The sequence below is a fragment of the Macaca nemestrina genome, chromosome 7, assembly GCF_043159975.1.
Source record: "Macaca nemestrina isolate mMacNem1 chromosome 7, mMacNem.hap1, whole genome shotgun sequence".
In the NCBI taxonomy this organism is placed as follows: Eukaryota; Metazoa; Chordata; class Mammalia; order Primates; family Cercopithecidae; genus Macaca; species Macaca nemestrina.
In genome coordinates this window covers 90179104-90196042 of record NC_092131.1, presented here as the reverse complement: position 1 = coordinate 90196042, position 16939 = coordinate 90179104, and the positions used below count along the sequence as shown (strand labels likewise).

Below are 16939 nucleotides of genomic sequence, written 5' to 3'. Positions count from 1 at the left end.
ATTACCCTAACACCAAAACCAAAGACAGTGTTAAAAAAAGTATGGACCAATGCCCATTATGAATGTGGGTGCAAAAATTCTTTACAAAATATTACCAAGTACAATTCTGCTATATGTAAAAGGAATTCTAAGCCATGACCAAGTGGAGTTTATTCCAGAGATGCAAAGTTGGTTCGGTTTCAATCATCAATCAATGTAATCCTCTTTACTAATAAACTAAAAAAGAAAAGTTACCTTATCATATCAATTGATACAGAAAAAAATTGACAAAATTCAATACCATGTTTCTCAAAAACTCTTAGAAAATTAAGAATAGGAGGGAACTTTCTCAATTGGATAAAGAATATTGACAAAAACCTACAACTAACATCATTCTTGATGTTGAAGACTGTTTTCCCCTAAGATCAGGAACGAGGCAAGAATGTCCACTCTCAATATAATGCTGCAAGTTCTACTCAAGAGCAACTATAATATCATTGTATTTAAAAAATACTATTCAATATATTTAATATATTGCTGGAAATTCTAGCCAATGCAAGAAGGCAAGGAAATGAAATAAAAGGCACACAGATATGAAAGAAATAAACTGTCTCTATTTGTAGATCACATGACAATCTATACAGAAAATCCATAAAAGAAATGATTTATGAAAGAAAAATTGGTAAACTGGACCTCACCAAGAGTAAAAACTTTTCTCTGAGAAATATCTAAGACAGTGATTCTAAAAAAAACAAGCTACAGACTGAGAGAAATATTTACAAATCACTTATCTGACAAAGGACTCCATAGCTAGAATATATAAAGAACTCTCAAAACTCAACATTAAAAAGCAAACAATCCAAATAGAAAAGTTATGAGATATGTGAAGAGATATTTCACTGAGGAAGATACACAGATGTCAAATAAGCACATGAAAAGATGTTTAACATCATTAGCCATTAGGAAAATAAAAATTAGAGCAATGATAAGATGTCATTACACAGCTTTATGAACAGCAAAAATAAAAAATAGTGACAGTATCAAATTCAGATTGGGATGCAGAGAAGGGGTATCTCTAATGTGTTACCACCAACAATGTAACATGGTACAATCATGCTGGAAAATAGTTTGTCAGTTTCTTTAAAAAACTAAAAATTCACTTATGAACCAGCAATTGAACTCCTGAATATTTAGTCTAGAGAGAGGAAACTTACATGCACACAAAAACTTGCTCACGATGTTTCATACAAACTTTATTTGTAATGACCCAAAACTGGATACAACCAAAGACTCTCAGTAAGTGAATACTTAAACATACATGGAGTACTACTAAGCTATACAAAGGCACTCTCCTGAAACATGCAACAACTCGGATGGATCTCAGGACATTATGCTGAGTTAAAAAAAAAAAAAAAGCCAATCTCAAAAGATCATCTCTATGATTCCATTTAAGTAACATTCTCAAAATGACAAAATTATAGAGGTGGAAAGAGATTAGTGTTTGTCAGGGGTTAGAGATGGTGAAGAGGAAGAGGATGAGTGAGACTACCATGGGTACGTGGCATGACAGAGACCTTTGTGGTGATGGAACAGGTTTGTATCTTGATTGTGGTGGTGGCTACTCAAGTCTACACCTGTGACAAAATGCAGAACATATACACACATTGTACTAACATCAAGTATCTTGCTACAATTATGTAAGATGTTGCCATTGGGGGAAACTGGATGAAGGATACTAGGGTCCTCTCAGTACTATCTTTGTAACTTCCCATGAATCTCTGATTATTTCAGAGCAAAAAGTTAAAAAATAACCGAAGTATAAGTCCACTTTTACAGCACTTAAAAACTGGTAATAGTTAATCTACGATGTCAGAAGTCAGTATAGTGGTTCCTCACCATAGGGCAGTGACTAGAAGGAACAAAGGGGGCTTCTGGGCACAGGTGATGTCCTGGTCTTTGGACTGAGGCCAGTTACATGGGTGTATTCAAATGCCTTGCATGAAACTGAACACTTAAAATATTTGCACTTTTCTGCAGGTGTGCAGGTGTGTTATATTGATGATTAAAAGGTCATAATGAATTAAGTGAAAAAAGCATTCAGTTGTATATGAGATTACCTGTGAGTACTATAAATAAATATGTTCTGGAAGGTGTCCTTTGCAGAGGGCAATTGGGAGGTAAAGACATAGAGAGATGCCTACTTCTTGCTTTATACTTTTCTGTGCTGTTGGAATTTTTTAAAATACTCACTATGGAGACTCCAGCCAGAAAGCCAGCTTTGACCTTTCCCACTGTCTGGGTCCTCTTGGCCTTGGGCTGGCTCCTATGACATCACTTACCACTGCTAGAGGATGGGGCTTTTAAGCCTCTAACCGACCGAGTCTAGACAGCTGTTAGTTGTGTGCAGTGAAGCATTTAATCAATCACTGTGGCTTTTCTCCATAATGCAAATGCTTTCCTGGAATGACAGGGCTACTGGGCCTCACCCTCGGCAGAGTGGCAGGTGGGTGGGCTTTTCTTTCTGATCGTATTGAATATATGAGTCTACTGTCCTTCACCTGATCCCAGCCCCTTAGACTGTTCCTCTCCTCACTTGCCAGACATAGATCCCACTGCCAGCCCATTCACTCCACTTACAGAACCTGAGCCTTCCTCCAAGTCCCATGTTTCCAGGAAGTCTTGAATGCAACAGAGACTCTTAGGCTTTAGAGCTAGACACCCCAGTTCAAACCCTGAGGAGTTCTGCTGATGATAAACTCCCTAACCATGGGCAAGCTTTTATTTTACTCTTCTGTAACATAGAAATACAGGCACATTCCTGGCATGACTGTTGGGAGGATTGAATGTAGCCATGTGAATAAAGTACTCAGTCCAGAATCTGTCACATGATGAGAGCTTTGATAAATGTCCATTCCCTTTCCTGGGGGCTCCATTTACCCATTCCTACCCAACGCATCTAAAATGATCTCCAAACACACTTGTGTTATAAACTATTCAGCAAGTCAAATGTGCTTGTTGGGGGCTGTTTATGCATACTCCCTCCTCAAATTAATTGTAAATCTGTGGAGACCAGAAATGGCCCCTGACATCCTCAGTGCACCGTCCCACCTCTCACACACAGTAGATCCTCAATAAGTGTTGATGGAGGCACTGGCCATCCCATTCCAATAGGGGCTCCCCATCTACCCGCTTGAACACACCGATGTTCAAGCCCATAGGAGACAACCAGATGCCAAAGGACTTGACATTTCAGAAATGCAATCAAACACTTAACATGCCAATCTAGCAGCCATCTGAGTATCCTTTTCTCAGACCCAGAGAGCTCTTGATAAGTCAAGACCACTTTTACACTGGTCTATGATAGCCACTTACTAGCTATGTGGTGTCGGGCAAGCTCTGAAACCTCTCTGAACCTCCACATTCTTGTTGATGTATTAATACATGGCCTGCCACATAGGACCTTTACATACCGGAAGGACTGGAAATGAGCAGGAACTCAGGTTTGGGTCCAGTTTCCACCATATCCTTTCCTTCCTCTGGGCCACCAAGTCAAGAGTCCCTCTGCATGCTGCTGGAGGATCTTTGTCCCTGGATTCAGATCTGTGAAGTCCCCTAGTCTGTCACATTCCATTTATGAATAAATTGCAGAATGGTTCCTCAGAGAGCCTGGTTGCCTTCCCTCTTCCCAGGACTGACTCAACATGTCCCAAGTGATTACTGAGCTCTGGCTCTATGCCAGAAGGGGCTATGCGCACCATCCCCTTCCTCATGAAGCAGGTAGTCGAGAGCAGCAAATGACAGCCACATGTATAATATCATATTTTCTAGTAGCCACATTAAAGCAGTAAACAAGCACACACCTATAATCTCAGGTACTCTGGTTGGAGGATCACTTGAGCCCAGAAGGTCGAGACCAGCCCTAGCAACATAGCAAGATCTGGTCTCTACAAAAAAAAAAAAAAAAAAAATTAGCCGGTGTGGTGGCACATGCCTGCAGTCCCAGCTACTCAGGAAGCTGAGGCAGGAGGATCACTTTAGTCTGGGAGGTCAAGGCTGCAGTGAACAAGCCTGGGTAACAGAGAGAGACGCTGGCAAAAAAAAAAAAAAAAAAGAGCAAACAGAAACAAACAAATAAAATGTTAATATTATTTTTATTTAACATGAATATATTAAAATAATTGTTTCAACATGTAATCAACATAAATTATTCATAAGCTAGCTTACCCTTTCTGTACTAGGTCTTTGAATTCACATGTGATTTTATACTCTCCACCTCTCACTTCTGAGGAGCCACATTTCAAGTGCTGCCCAGTCACACTTGGCAGGTGCTGCCGTTCTGGACAACACAACTCCAGCCCTGCCCCGGGACCTGGTGAAGCATTTAATGTCAGTTCTCTTGGCAGTTCCTAATAGAGCCAATCTCACTGGAGCCCTGTTCTGTTTTGGCCAGGGCCAGCTTCTGAGCATCCCAGCGGCCTATGGGGATCTGGAGATGGTCCGCTATCTACTCAGCGAGAGACTGGTGGAGCTGCCCACTGAGCCCATGGATGACAACCCAGCCGTGGTAGCAGCGTATTTTGGGCACACGGCCATTGTGCAGGAATTGCTTGAGTCCTTACCAGGTAAATCACAGGGCATGAGCTCTTAACCATGTCTCAGGGCACCTCTTCTTAGGCATCACCCCAAAATGTTTACTTCTTCATGCTTTCACCAATAATGAGATCAAGAAATCCAGGGCAGGCCACTGACACCCAAACAAAGTGAAGCTTGCCTGCTAGCCACATCCCACCTCTCACTCCCATGAACTCATAAGAGAAAGTCTCAAACACCATATTTCATAAAGAATGTAATTAACATTGCTTTTTAAAAAAATAATTAATAGACCTTGGTCTTTTTAGAGAAGTTTTAGATTTATGGAAAAAATTGATTGGAGTGTATAGAGTTCCAGAATTAATGATTTGAAGGTATGTTAACAGAAAACAGGTGATCCCTAATTCACTTACACAAGAATGTCTAGGTAAGAGAGACAGAGTAATCATACTAGTAACTTGTATTGAGATGGGGATGCAGCAGTCTTAGGAGGCAGGTGCTATATTTCAGGGCCATGGTTTTAAAATGAGGAAACCAAAGCTCAGAGAAGTGAGCTCCACCGTACTCCCTCCACACGGTTTTCCCTATGACTCTGTTTTGCATTAGCGTGATACATTTGCGACAATTGATCAACTAATATTGATACCTTCTTATTAACTAAAGTCCATCGCTTACATTGCAATTCATTCTTGCTGTTGTAGATCCCATTGGTTTTGACAAATGGATAATGACACGTATCCATCAGTACAGTATTACACAGAACAGTTTCACTGCCCTAAAAATCCTCTGTGCTCCACCCCTCCCCGGCCCCATCCCTCCCTCCCTCCCTCCCCTGGCCCCTGGCAACTACTGATCTTTTTTAGTATCTTTGCCTTTTCCAGAACATCGCTTTAGTTGGAATCCCACAGTATGCAGCCATTTCAAACTCACTTCTTTCCCATAGCAATATGCATTTAAGGTTTCTCCATGCCTGTTCGTGACTTGATAGCTGAATAATATTCCATTGTATTTGTGTACCACACTATGTTGCTTTTATGGGAACTATTTTTTTCTTTGGTGAACTCAAGATGTCCTGGTCTCCTGTAATTTCCCGTGGTGGTCTTAGCTCAGAAACACTGCACCAGTCTAGGCAGGCATCGCTACAGTTACAGGTTGAGGCATACCCTAGCAGTGGTCTTTGGGAGTTAGGATTTTGCTTGGGAGCCAGGGCCCACCTCTTGGGTGGGAGAACATGCAGTCGCCCAGGGCCCTGCACCTAGAAGGGCCCACGTTTTGTTTAATACTCTGTACTCACTATCTTAAAATGTTCCATGATTTTTAAACAAGAGGCCCCATTCTTTTCATTCTGCATTGGGCCTCACCCCTTATATAGCAGCCTGTTTGAGAGTTTCCAGCTGTGCGCTTTGGTAGATCTGTGCTCAGAGCTGGTTCCAAGCTGGTGTTCCCCTCATATGTCTGAAGGCAGAATGACATTATGGGCAGAAATCAGGGCAATTTTAGGGCCCATGAGAAGACTAAGACAAGACATAGGAGGGCAGAGAGGAGCTTGGGTGCCCCTAAGGAGCCAAAGGCTGACCTGCCTCTTTTCAGGGAGCCCCAAGATTAGCTCTGTTCTAGCCCTGAAGAGTCTACGCCAGCTGACTCAGTCACCTAATGTTAGCTAATATTTATTGAATACTGCCAAGTGCTGAGCACTTTGTAGAACTTGAGAGACACAGAGAATTTTTTTAAAGATTTTCCCAGCCTTTTAGTACCTCCTGGCCAAGCAGGGGAAATTAAGGCAGAAAGGAGTAATGTTGTGCAATGTAATTATGCTGAGGTTGAAGTATTTTTACACAGAGGTCTGGGAGCACACCAGGGGGCAGGTTTGTCTGGATGCAGGATGGGGTCTCCCAAGGGAGGCTGACATCTGACTTGGGCTTTGCAGAGTGAATAGGAGTTTACTTGGCAGACAAGTGAGGGAAGGACTTGGGCTGCCTGCTTTTGCAGAACAGGAAGCATGGCTGAACCTCATCATGGTTTTCAACTGCTCCCAGGAGCATCCTGTCTTCAGCTCAACTCTGAGCAGAGCTGCTGAGGACTGAAGGATTTCAGACCATTGTGGTGGACTTTGCAGAAAGTGCAGAGATGGGAAAAACAGTGTGTACCATCCCTGCACTTCCTGCAAAGGAGTTCCCAAGCTGCAAGGGAAGTCAGCCATGGTCAGGAGTAAGTTAAGACAAGAAGACAAACGAGTCAGGCCGGACATGGTGGCTCATGCCTGTAATCCCAACACATTGGGAGGCCAAGGCAAGAAGATCACTTGAGCCCAGGAGTTCATGACCAGCCTGAGTAACATAGTGAGACCCTGTCTCTACAAAAAAAAAAAAAATCTAAATTAACCAGGCATGGTGGCACATGCCTATATTCCCAGGTACTCGGGAGGCTGAAGTTGGAGAATGACTTGAGCCCAGGAGTCCGAGGCTGCAGTCAGCTATGATAACATTACTATACCCCAGGCTGAGATAGAAGGAGACCCTCTCTCAAACAAAAAGCAAAAACAAGCAGCTGCTAGAGAACAAAGGAGGGTTTGAGAAGAAGAGGGATGAGAGGTTGATGGGATTTATTCTTTGAAGCATGTTGTTAAGTGATTGCTGGTCTCTGAAGCTGAGCAGGGAGGAAGAGGGGCTCCTCTGAGTGTCATTGGCCTTAGGCTTTAGATAATACCTGTAGGGGTTTTGTGTGGTTAAGAGAGCACCCTTTGATTTTAGACAAAGCAAGGTTTAAGTCTTGACCTTGTTATTTACCAACTATGGGACCTTCAGGAAGTTTCCCTGCTGGGTATGTCCCGCAGACCCTGGCTGATGGATGAAATGAGTGCTCAGACACAGGTATACAGTGTAGAGCAGCTGCGTGACTGCCTGGCTCTAGTGGCCAGAGAGCAGCCTGGAGAAGCTAGAGCTGCTTGCTTTTATTCAATGCAGGCACAATGCCGAAAACCTGGAGTGAGCACAACCTGTACGTAATTAACATTTATTGTTCCCCTTTCAGGGAATGGCAAGTCAGCAGATGATCAAAGGTCAGTTCCTGGTCACCATAAGTAAATAAGCCTGTTTAAGCTACATTTCCCTACACTCCTTGCCCTCTGCCTTCAGCTATTTTCCCCCAGGGCTCTGCAGAACCTTCTGAACTTTCAGAAGGTTTGCGTCCTTTCACTGTAGTTTTTCCCACCACTCTGACCGATCTCCTACATTTCCAAACCTCCTCTCTGAGCTTTGGTTTCCTCATCTTAAAATCATGGTCCTGAAATACAATGCCTGCCTCCAAAGACTGACACATCCCCATCTCAACAGAAGTTACTAGCATGGTTACTGTGTTTCTCTTACCTAGATATTCTTGTGTAAGTGAATTAGGGGTCACTTATTTTCTGTTAACATACCTACAAATAATTAATTCTGGTTAACAGTAGAGGGAGAAGAAGGGATATTTATTTGGCACTGGCTCCAGCCTCAGTCCTATGCTACATGTTTTTTTTTGGTGAATAACAGGGCCGTCCTGACCCTGCTTTCATTCACGTCCTGTCATGAAGGAGAGGGTCACCCTCTCCTCACTTGGGAGCACTTTGATCCCTAAGACTATGTGCCTCTGGAAATGAGACAGTGTTATGATGCATTTGGGAAATGTCCATGCTGAAGATGAGGTCATTTTTCCATCGCAACTAGACCCAGAAGATATTGCACTATTTTGAACTTGAAGATATTGTAACATTTCAGCCCACACTGTCCCTGTTAACTCAATATGCTAAGTGTTATTTCATCCTGGAATTAAGTAGGCAGTTCTATTGGAGAGAAATTCTCAGTTTTAGGCCTGACAGATCCATTTCTTTCACCAAAGCTTTTATTATTATTATTCATGAAAGTAATATATGTATATTATAGATAATTTTAAAATGTGGGAAAGTGTTAGTACTCTAATAATACAATGACACAACATAATGAGTTAGGATTTATTGATCCAGGCACTTGACACACATTTTGTGATGTAGTCCTCACATTAAACTTGGGAGGATGAGTATTATTATTCCAATTTTACCAACAGCCAAACTAAGAGAGAGATTAAGAAATGTGTCCAAAATTGCATAGCTAAATTATTTTAACTCTAAAATGCCTGTCTCCAAAGTTCATACTCCTGCATGTAATGTTACTCTAGGGGAGGGGTGAGGGCAGGGGAGAGCCCAGAGATAATACCACAACACTGGGGTAGTTCTTTCTAGTCTTATTTCCACACATTCATTTTTTATTTGGCTAAGATCAAGCTGGATATGCCATTTTTAATCCTACATTTCATTGCTTGGCATTTTCTGACAAGCAGGTGGGGGAATGAAGTGTGGAAATGTCATATGCAATTCAGAGGGGCTATTCCAGAAAACACTATCAACTCAACAGAAGCAACTTTCAGCTGGAAACAGGACAGCTGGATTTTTTTTTTTTAACTTTTACTTTAGGTTCAGGGGTACGTGTGCAGGTTTGTTACATGGGTAAATTGCATGTTGCTGGGGTTTGGTATGCAGATTATTTTGTCACCTGGGTAATAAGCATAGTACCCAATAGGTAGTTTTTTAATCTTCACCCTTTTTCCTCCTTCTACCCTCAAGTAGTCCCCAGTGTCTGTTGTTCCCTTCTTTGTGTCCATGTTCATTCAATGTTTAGCTTCCCCTTTTAAGTGATAACATGCAGTATTTGGTTTTCTGTTCCTGTGTTAGTTCACTTAGGATAATCACCTCCAACTCCATCCATGTTGCTGCAAAGGACATGATCTCATTCTTTTTTATGGCTGTATAGTATTCCATGGTGCAAATGTACCACATTTTATTTGACCAGTCCATTGTTACTAATGATCTAAGAGAAGAGCAGAGTGGGAGCAAGTAGCACCCTTCAGTGGTACTTTCCCTTTATCCTGCCATCTCCTGCCAGGTCCCTGCAGTCCCCAGCGGCTGCTGAACTGGATGCTGGCCTTGGCTTGCCAACAAGGGCACCTGGGGGTTGTGAAGCTCCTGGTACTGACACACGGGGCTGACCCAGAGAGCTACGCTGTCAGGAAGAATGAGTTCCCAGTCATCGTGCGCTTGCCCCTGTATGCGGCCATCAAGTCAGGTAGGTTTCCCCACTACCCTGAGTCAACCCTGACCATGCAAACCATCTCAGCCTCCAGATGTGGGACTGTGTCTTTATTCTCACTCTTGGCTCTCAAATTACCTCTGTGAGGAGACTTTTGCAATTCCTGTTCTGTGTTTCTTTTTCAAAATATCTGCACCCTTCCTCATTTCCCCCTTACTTGCCCCCGCAAGGGAATTTCAGTGACAGAGACTGACTGTGTCTAATGGGACTGTTGTATGAGGCACTCCAAAGGGCAAAGCCCCACAGAAATTCTCCTACTAACGGGAACTTGATGCATCAAGAGAAGTAAATAGAGAAGTCCAACCAGCACAAGTACCTTTTCAGTTTCCATTCCACATATCAGAGTCTGCCCTTCCAACAACTATGACACTTTCTGTACCTGCATGCCTTTAGCTTTCTGGTTTTGTTCCTTTAGGGAATGAAGACATTGCAATATTCCTGCTTCGGCATGGGGCCTATTTCTGTTCCTACATCTTACTGGATAGTCCTGACCCCAGCAAACATCTGCTGAGAAAGTATTTCATTGAAGCCAGTGCCTTGCCCAGCAGTTATCCGGGAAAAACAGTGAGTAGTCACTGCCTGTGGAGTGTATTTAGTTCCTTTTGTATTGCTGTAACAGAATCCCACCAACTGGATAATTTATAATAAACAGAAATATATTTGGCTTACAGTTCTGGAGACTGAGAAGTCCAAGAGCATAGTGCTGGTGTCTGGTGAGGGCCTTCATGCTGTGGTATCCCATGGCAAAAGTGCTGGTATCTGGTGAGGGCCTTCATGCAGTCATATCCCATGACAGAAGGTGAAGAGCAAGAGACCAACAGACTGAGAGGGAAGAACTCACTTTTATACCAACCCACCCTCAAAATAACATAACAACATTAATCCATTTATGACGGTGGGGCCTTCTTGGCCTAATCACCTCTTAATGGTCCCACCCCTTAATATCTTCACAACAGCAATTACATTTCATCATGAGTTTTGAAGGGGACATCTGGGCTTCATTCCCTCCCAAAGTTTTTTTGTTTGTTTTTGTTTTTGTTTTCGTGATTTTTTCAAAAATTGATTAAAGATATCATATTTAACATATTTCTTTTTTTAAATTTTTAGGTGTTAAATTTTAAAATTACTAAAGTTATATATGATTGTTATAACAAGTGATCACAATTGAGAGTGGTAATAAAAATTATGAATCTTCTGCCCTTGAAGTAAATAATTTAACAACCTGGTAGGGATCGTTTCACATCCTTCTATATGCAGTGCTATACAAACATTTATAAACCTATATAGGTTTTAGTTTTAATTTCCCATTTTGATAACAAAAATAGTATTGCATTATTTACATTATCTTCAACTTGGCTTTTTAAATGTAGTACTCTATCATAAACTTCCTCTAGATCAGTTAGTGTAGCTACAACTCATTCTTTTAGGTACATTCTTTAAATACATAGAGCTAATGTAGCTTAGTTGACATAGCTCTCCTCCTATTGGTGAACATTTGAATATTTCTTTTTTTTTTTTCCTCTTGCGATATAGCCTTATTTGCTATAGTATGTTTGCCTATGTAGAGCACAGTCCTAAAAGTGGACTGCTTTGGAAACACTGCCCACAAACATTCTGGTGATTCACACTTTCACCAACAACATATGGGATTCTCTGTCTCCACACCTCAGCCAGCATTAGGCATCCTGGAGCCTATTAATTTTCATCAGTGTGATAGGCAAAAATAATATCACCTTATTTTAATTTCCATGTTATAGTATTAATCTGCATTCCCTTTATGTGAACTGCCTGTTAATGTTGGTTGATTATTTTTTCTAAAGGATTGTTTGTCTTTTTTTCTTTCTCACTTTGGAGGGTTTTTTTTTTTTTTTTTTTTTGAACATTAGAGATTTTTTTTTTTTTTTTCTTTTTTTTTTGAGACGGAGTCTCGCTCTGTCACCCAGGCTGGAGTGCAGTGGCCGGATCTCAGCTCACTGCAAGCTCCGCCTCCCGGGTCCACGCCATTCTCCTGCCTCAGCCTCCCGAGTAGCTGGGACTACAGGCGCCCGCCACCTCGCCCGGCTAGTTTTTTGTATTTTTTAGTAGAGACGGGGTTTCACTGGGTTAGCCAGGATGGTCTCGATCTGCTGACCTCGTGATCCACCCGTCTCGGCCTCCCAAAGTGCTGGGATTACAGGCTTGAGCCACCGCGCCGGGCCAACATTAGAGATTTTTAAGACTTTGTTTATCATAAATGTTGCCAATATTTTTCCCAATCCATTATTTTTCTTTTTTTGTTATCTTTTGTGATAGCAAAGATAAAATAATACATAATTCAATATGTTCATCTTTTCCTTTCTGGTATGTGGTTATGCAAGAAGGCCACTTTCTCTCTAATTTTATTTCAGTATTCTCCTGGAGTTCCTTGAAATGTTTTCATTCATTTAGTTTTTACATTTTAAGCTTTAACCTTTCTGGTATTTATTTGTGTGTATTGTATGAGGGAAGGGGCAGAGGGTGGAGGTGGCTAACTTTTATCTCTTCCAGATAACCAGTTACTCTAGCACAATTTTTAAAATAAAGTTTTCTTTTTCCTGTGAATTGAAATGTCACCACTGGCATTTTCCCCAGTACCTATATCTGTATACATTTTGGGATTCTCAGTACTGGTTCACTGGCCTATTAATCTGTTTCTGGCAAATGTCATATTGTTTTGATTATAGGCACTGCATTTAAGTCTTACAATCTGTTAATGCAAGTTTTCTGTTCATTTGTTTTTTCCAAAGATATCTTGACTGGACTATTATCAGACATTTTTTTTCTATTTCGCTCATTTCCCATAGTGACTCTATTTTGTAGCTTTTATGTTCTTTAGTGAGATTTTTTTCCTTTCTTCCTAAAAGTCCTGGACCTGTCTTGTCTATTTGTGACTTTTTTATTGTTTTTGCTACCATATTAATGAACTATCTATATATTTATATAACTCTTTTCCATTTCTATTCCAACCTGATATTACTGGTATGGAGAAAAGTTGTTTTGTTTATTTCTATTTTATCCAATTCCTTTTCCATATTCTCTTGTTCACTCTAATGTAGTTTTTAACTAGAATTCCTTAATACTTTTGGATATATGATCACATATTCTGCAATTTCAAAACAAGTTTATCTCTTCTAATATTTATACAACTTATTATTCCATGTCTTATTGTGTATCTTTAGCAATTTCAAAAGTTGAATAATCGTGATTCTAGCAGTTATATCTATCTTATTCCTGATTTTAAAGGTCTTGGTGTCACCAGTTTATGAGCATTTGCTCTAGACAGTTAGCAAATAGGTTCTTGTTATATTTAGGTAGTTTCCATGTATTCATTTTTGCTTTGAGTTTTTATTAGGAAACATTGCTGAATTTTTCAAATCCCTTTTTGCAGCAATTAGTGTATTCATATAGCTTTTCTACTTTAATTTATTAATTGAATAAATGATTATGATAGATGTTGACTCAACCTTGAACTCCTACTATAAATGCTAATTGTCTTTTTTTAACTGCTGGATTTGATCTGTTGATATTTTATTTACAGTTTCTGCATCTGTGTTTACAGGTGAATTGATCTATAATTTTCTATTTTTAATGTTTTTATGTGGTTTTATATAAGAAAATGCTAGCTTTACAAAATAACCTGGGGAACTTCCCATCTTATTATTGTCTGGAGAAGTCTCATAGGAATTATTTATTGTTAATGGTTAATTAGATAAAGTAGATCTTTATTTTCTGATTGCTTTTGAAGTCATTTGTCAATTCACACTGTCTGCTTTCCCTTATGTGCAAATCAGGAAATTATATTTTGGTAGAAAATTATCCATTTCCTTTAGGTTTTTTAGTTTGCCATCATAATGTTGCATTGACATTTTTCTTATTCTTTTCTTCTATATCTATACTTATATTACTCTTTTCATTTATGCTGTTGAACAATTTTACTTTTTCTCTTTCAAACTTAATCAAATCAGCCAGAGATTTATGTTAAAACACAAGGAACTGTCAAGGAACATGATAGATTTTTTTAATTACTTGCTTTATTTGTTATTTCATTAATTTTCACTTCTGTCTGTATTAAAACCTTCTTCATATGGTTGTTTTGGGGTTTTTTGTTTTTGTTTATTTTTGTTTTTGTTCTTTGAGATGGAGTTTCACTCTTGTCACCCAGGCTGGCGTGCAATGGATGGTCTCAGCTCACTGTAACCTCCGTCTCCCAGGTCCAAGCAATTCCCCTGCCCCATACCTGGCTTCTGGCTTTATGACTCATCGATACCTATTTTGGTTATATCAAATGGCCACCTTAAACCTGTTGATGTCTCTATCCTTGAAATTGAGTTTGTTTTCTCTTCACGTGGCCACTTTGCCCTCTTTTTCTTTGTGTCAGCCTTGCATAAGTTTTCCCAGATATTTATGTTCAGGTTTTTGTCTGTCTCTTTACCGTAGGTATACTTCTTGTAAACAGCATTTGGGTTTTAATCTCATCTGAGTGTGTTGCTTTTGAAAGAGGAATCCACCCACTTCATATCTGTGTAGAACCTGTCCTATTAGTATATATTTTTCCATCTATTTAATTTATTACTATTACCTTTTTGTCCTTCCCTTATTCCTGCTGGTTTCCTAGTTTCTAAAGAATACTGATATTGTACTTTCTGTATATTTCTACCTTTCATTCCTTGGTAGGTTTTCTCAGTTATAAAACAGGGTTAACAATAGTCCTCACCATGGAGGGCAGCTGTGCACTTAGCACAGGCCCTGGCATATAATAAGTGCTCAATAAATATTAGTTATATTGCTCTTAGCCTCACATCACCAAAGGAAATAATGATCATCTAACCCTTACATCTATGTAGCGCTTGTTATTTTTCCAAGCACTTTCTTATCTTATTAGGTCCTCATAAGACCTCAGTAAGAACTGCAGGGACTAGTGTCTGTTTTACAGATGAAATTATTGAGGTACAAAGACATTATGTTATTTGTCCAAGGATGAGTACTGATGCTTAGACTCCCGAACGCAGGGCTTTCCCCAGTTCTCAGCTCCTGAACTATACCGCCTAGGTTTCACATAGACTAATGATTCTCTGCACATCAGAATCCCTGGGAACTTTTAAAAATCTGGATGCTCAGACCACATCCTACACTGATTAAATCCGAATCTGTGGGGTGACACCTGGCATGAGGAGTTTTAAAAATTCTCCAGATGATTCCAATGTGCACCCAAAGTCAAGAGCCAGTGACTCTGATTTTCTTGGTGTAAGGGTAAAAGCAGAAATGGCTGTTGTCTTCTACCTGTGATCTTTTCTGTGACGTAACTCTTCTTACACATGCCAAGGTTGGCATAGAGCATGGAGGATGTGATTACTGCATTTTGTGAATGAAAAGACAAGGGAAAGGCAATGTTGCTTTTCCTCTCATTGGCTCTATTGCGTGGAATCAGAAGAGGAAATGAAATTTCAGCACAACCTGAGTCACAAGGACCCCTTGAGCTTCCCCAAAGCAGATGGTATTTTTAGCATTCAAGTGAATTTCAAAAGCAAGTACTTTGGAGTGGGTGTACCTGGCTGCCCCATCATCTCCAACCTGCAACAGCACATTCCTTCTGTGCTGCTGGCAGAAGAGAGGAGAGAGGGGTCCAGGCAGAGGGTTCCAGCAGTCAGGAAGGATGACTCAGGAGCCAGAGGTAAGTGCTCCTACCTTCCTAGGTATCCAGTGGGATTAAACTGAGAGTTTGGGTTGGTTCAGAATATTACACAAGGGTAGGCATTAAAAGGGTGCTTCACTGACATGATACATGGCCTGAAAACTCCTTTGGCACTGCTGGCACTTGTGGCTGTGACCTTGTTGAAGTAACAGTTCCGTCAGGGCACACGTGACGGAGGTTGTTGCTCCAGCCCTGGTACAACAAGCAGTCAAGCAGTCATGGGCCACACGATGATGTCTTAGGGAGATCATGCATGTGCCGTCGTGTTTTTTGTGTGGTTGAGCTCTGCTTAACCCACCAGCTGGTCAGTATTTTTTAATGTAATTTGCTACCTGCGTGGAAGCCACAGCCGGTTCAGGTACAGCAGCCCCTCTGCATGTTTCTGGGTCAAGCATAGCCCGAATCAACCTCTGCCAGCAAAGGGAGAAAGTGCACAGAAACCCACATTTGTTTTCCATTGGCGGTGGCTGGCTGCGTGGGTTTTGTTGGTGTTTGGTTGAAGAAGGTTCCAGAGGCCACACTGTATGGTCTGGACTGCTGGAACACACTCTTTAAGGAACAAAAGTGAAGTAAAGTCAGATCTGGCCACGCTGTTTGCCTGGCTGGGCAGTGCTCCTTTTAAAGCTGCTGAAGTTTTGCCTGAACGTCTAATAAGATGGCCTGAGTTCGTGGTGAACATCGTGTCAATGTTTAGCTGTGTTGCCATAAGAAATAGCTTAATGCTTTGATGTTGTCACACCCAGAAAGGAAAAAGAAAACTCAGAAATGCCAGGAAAAGCCTAATCAGATCCCAGAATAACCACGATGTTCATTCCTGTTCAGCAGTTAGAGAGCCAGGCTGAGGGCTCACTGGGGCTGTTTTAAATGTGGGAAGTAGACCAGACCTGAAATTAACTTTCAAACAACACAACGGGGAAATTATTAATTTCCTTTTAAAAGTCTCTAATGATTTCAAATCTGGCAGCTAACCTAAAGAGAGAGGGACATTTATTATTACTTTTTGGATCAGTTCCGCCTTATGTAGCTTACAAGTTCCTGGTGCCCCACCCTTCATGTCTGCGTGTCAGTGCCTGAGCGCAAGCGGCCCAGCTGTACATCCTCAGAGTTAAGGCAGGCGCTTTACTGGGGCCATGCAAGCTGCTGATGGAGGCAGCTGAGCTACGGCTGCGTGCTCATGAGAGTGCCTGATGGCCGGGGGCTGGTGGCCTTTCCTGAAGCCTCTGGGGAACATCCCTGTCTTAAGTAGGACCTCACATTTGGTGCAGAGGGTGTTATTCCAGAGTTTTGTGCATTGCAGAGCACTTCCACACACATCACCACTTCCCCGGTGCCACATACCCTCTTCTCAGCAGGCGGTGCTGCTATGGGACCAGATGTGGGCACTGGCATTCCCAGAATTCAGCCTGGCCCAGCAAGGCCCCCATGGTAAGAGCCAGTGCTGGGGCATAGACCCTGACTCCTCTTGGCCTGGCCTTTTCAACAATTGCTTGTGTGAACAGAAGAG

The 16939-nt window shown here is 41.2% G+C and overlaps 1 protein-coding gene across 8 annotated transcripts in view; it reads left to right on the top strand.

Annotated features, from left to right (window-relative positions):
* The window catches only part of LOC105499251 (leucine rich repeat kinase 1), a 154786-nt gene that overhangs the window by 61534 nt on the left and 76313 nt on the right, over positions 1-16939 (top strand). For all 8 annotated transcript variants that reach the window (XM_011771766.3, XM_071100553.1, XM_071100555.1 and 5 more), the window contains 3 exons: positions 4430-4601; positions 9522-9701; positions 10141-10289. In XM_011771766.3, coding sequence (XP_011770068.2) covers positions 4430-4601; positions 9522-9701; positions 10141-10289 — 501 coding nt within the window. The remainder of the gene's footprint in view (positions 1-4429; positions 4602-9521; positions 9702-10140; positions 10290-16939) is intronic.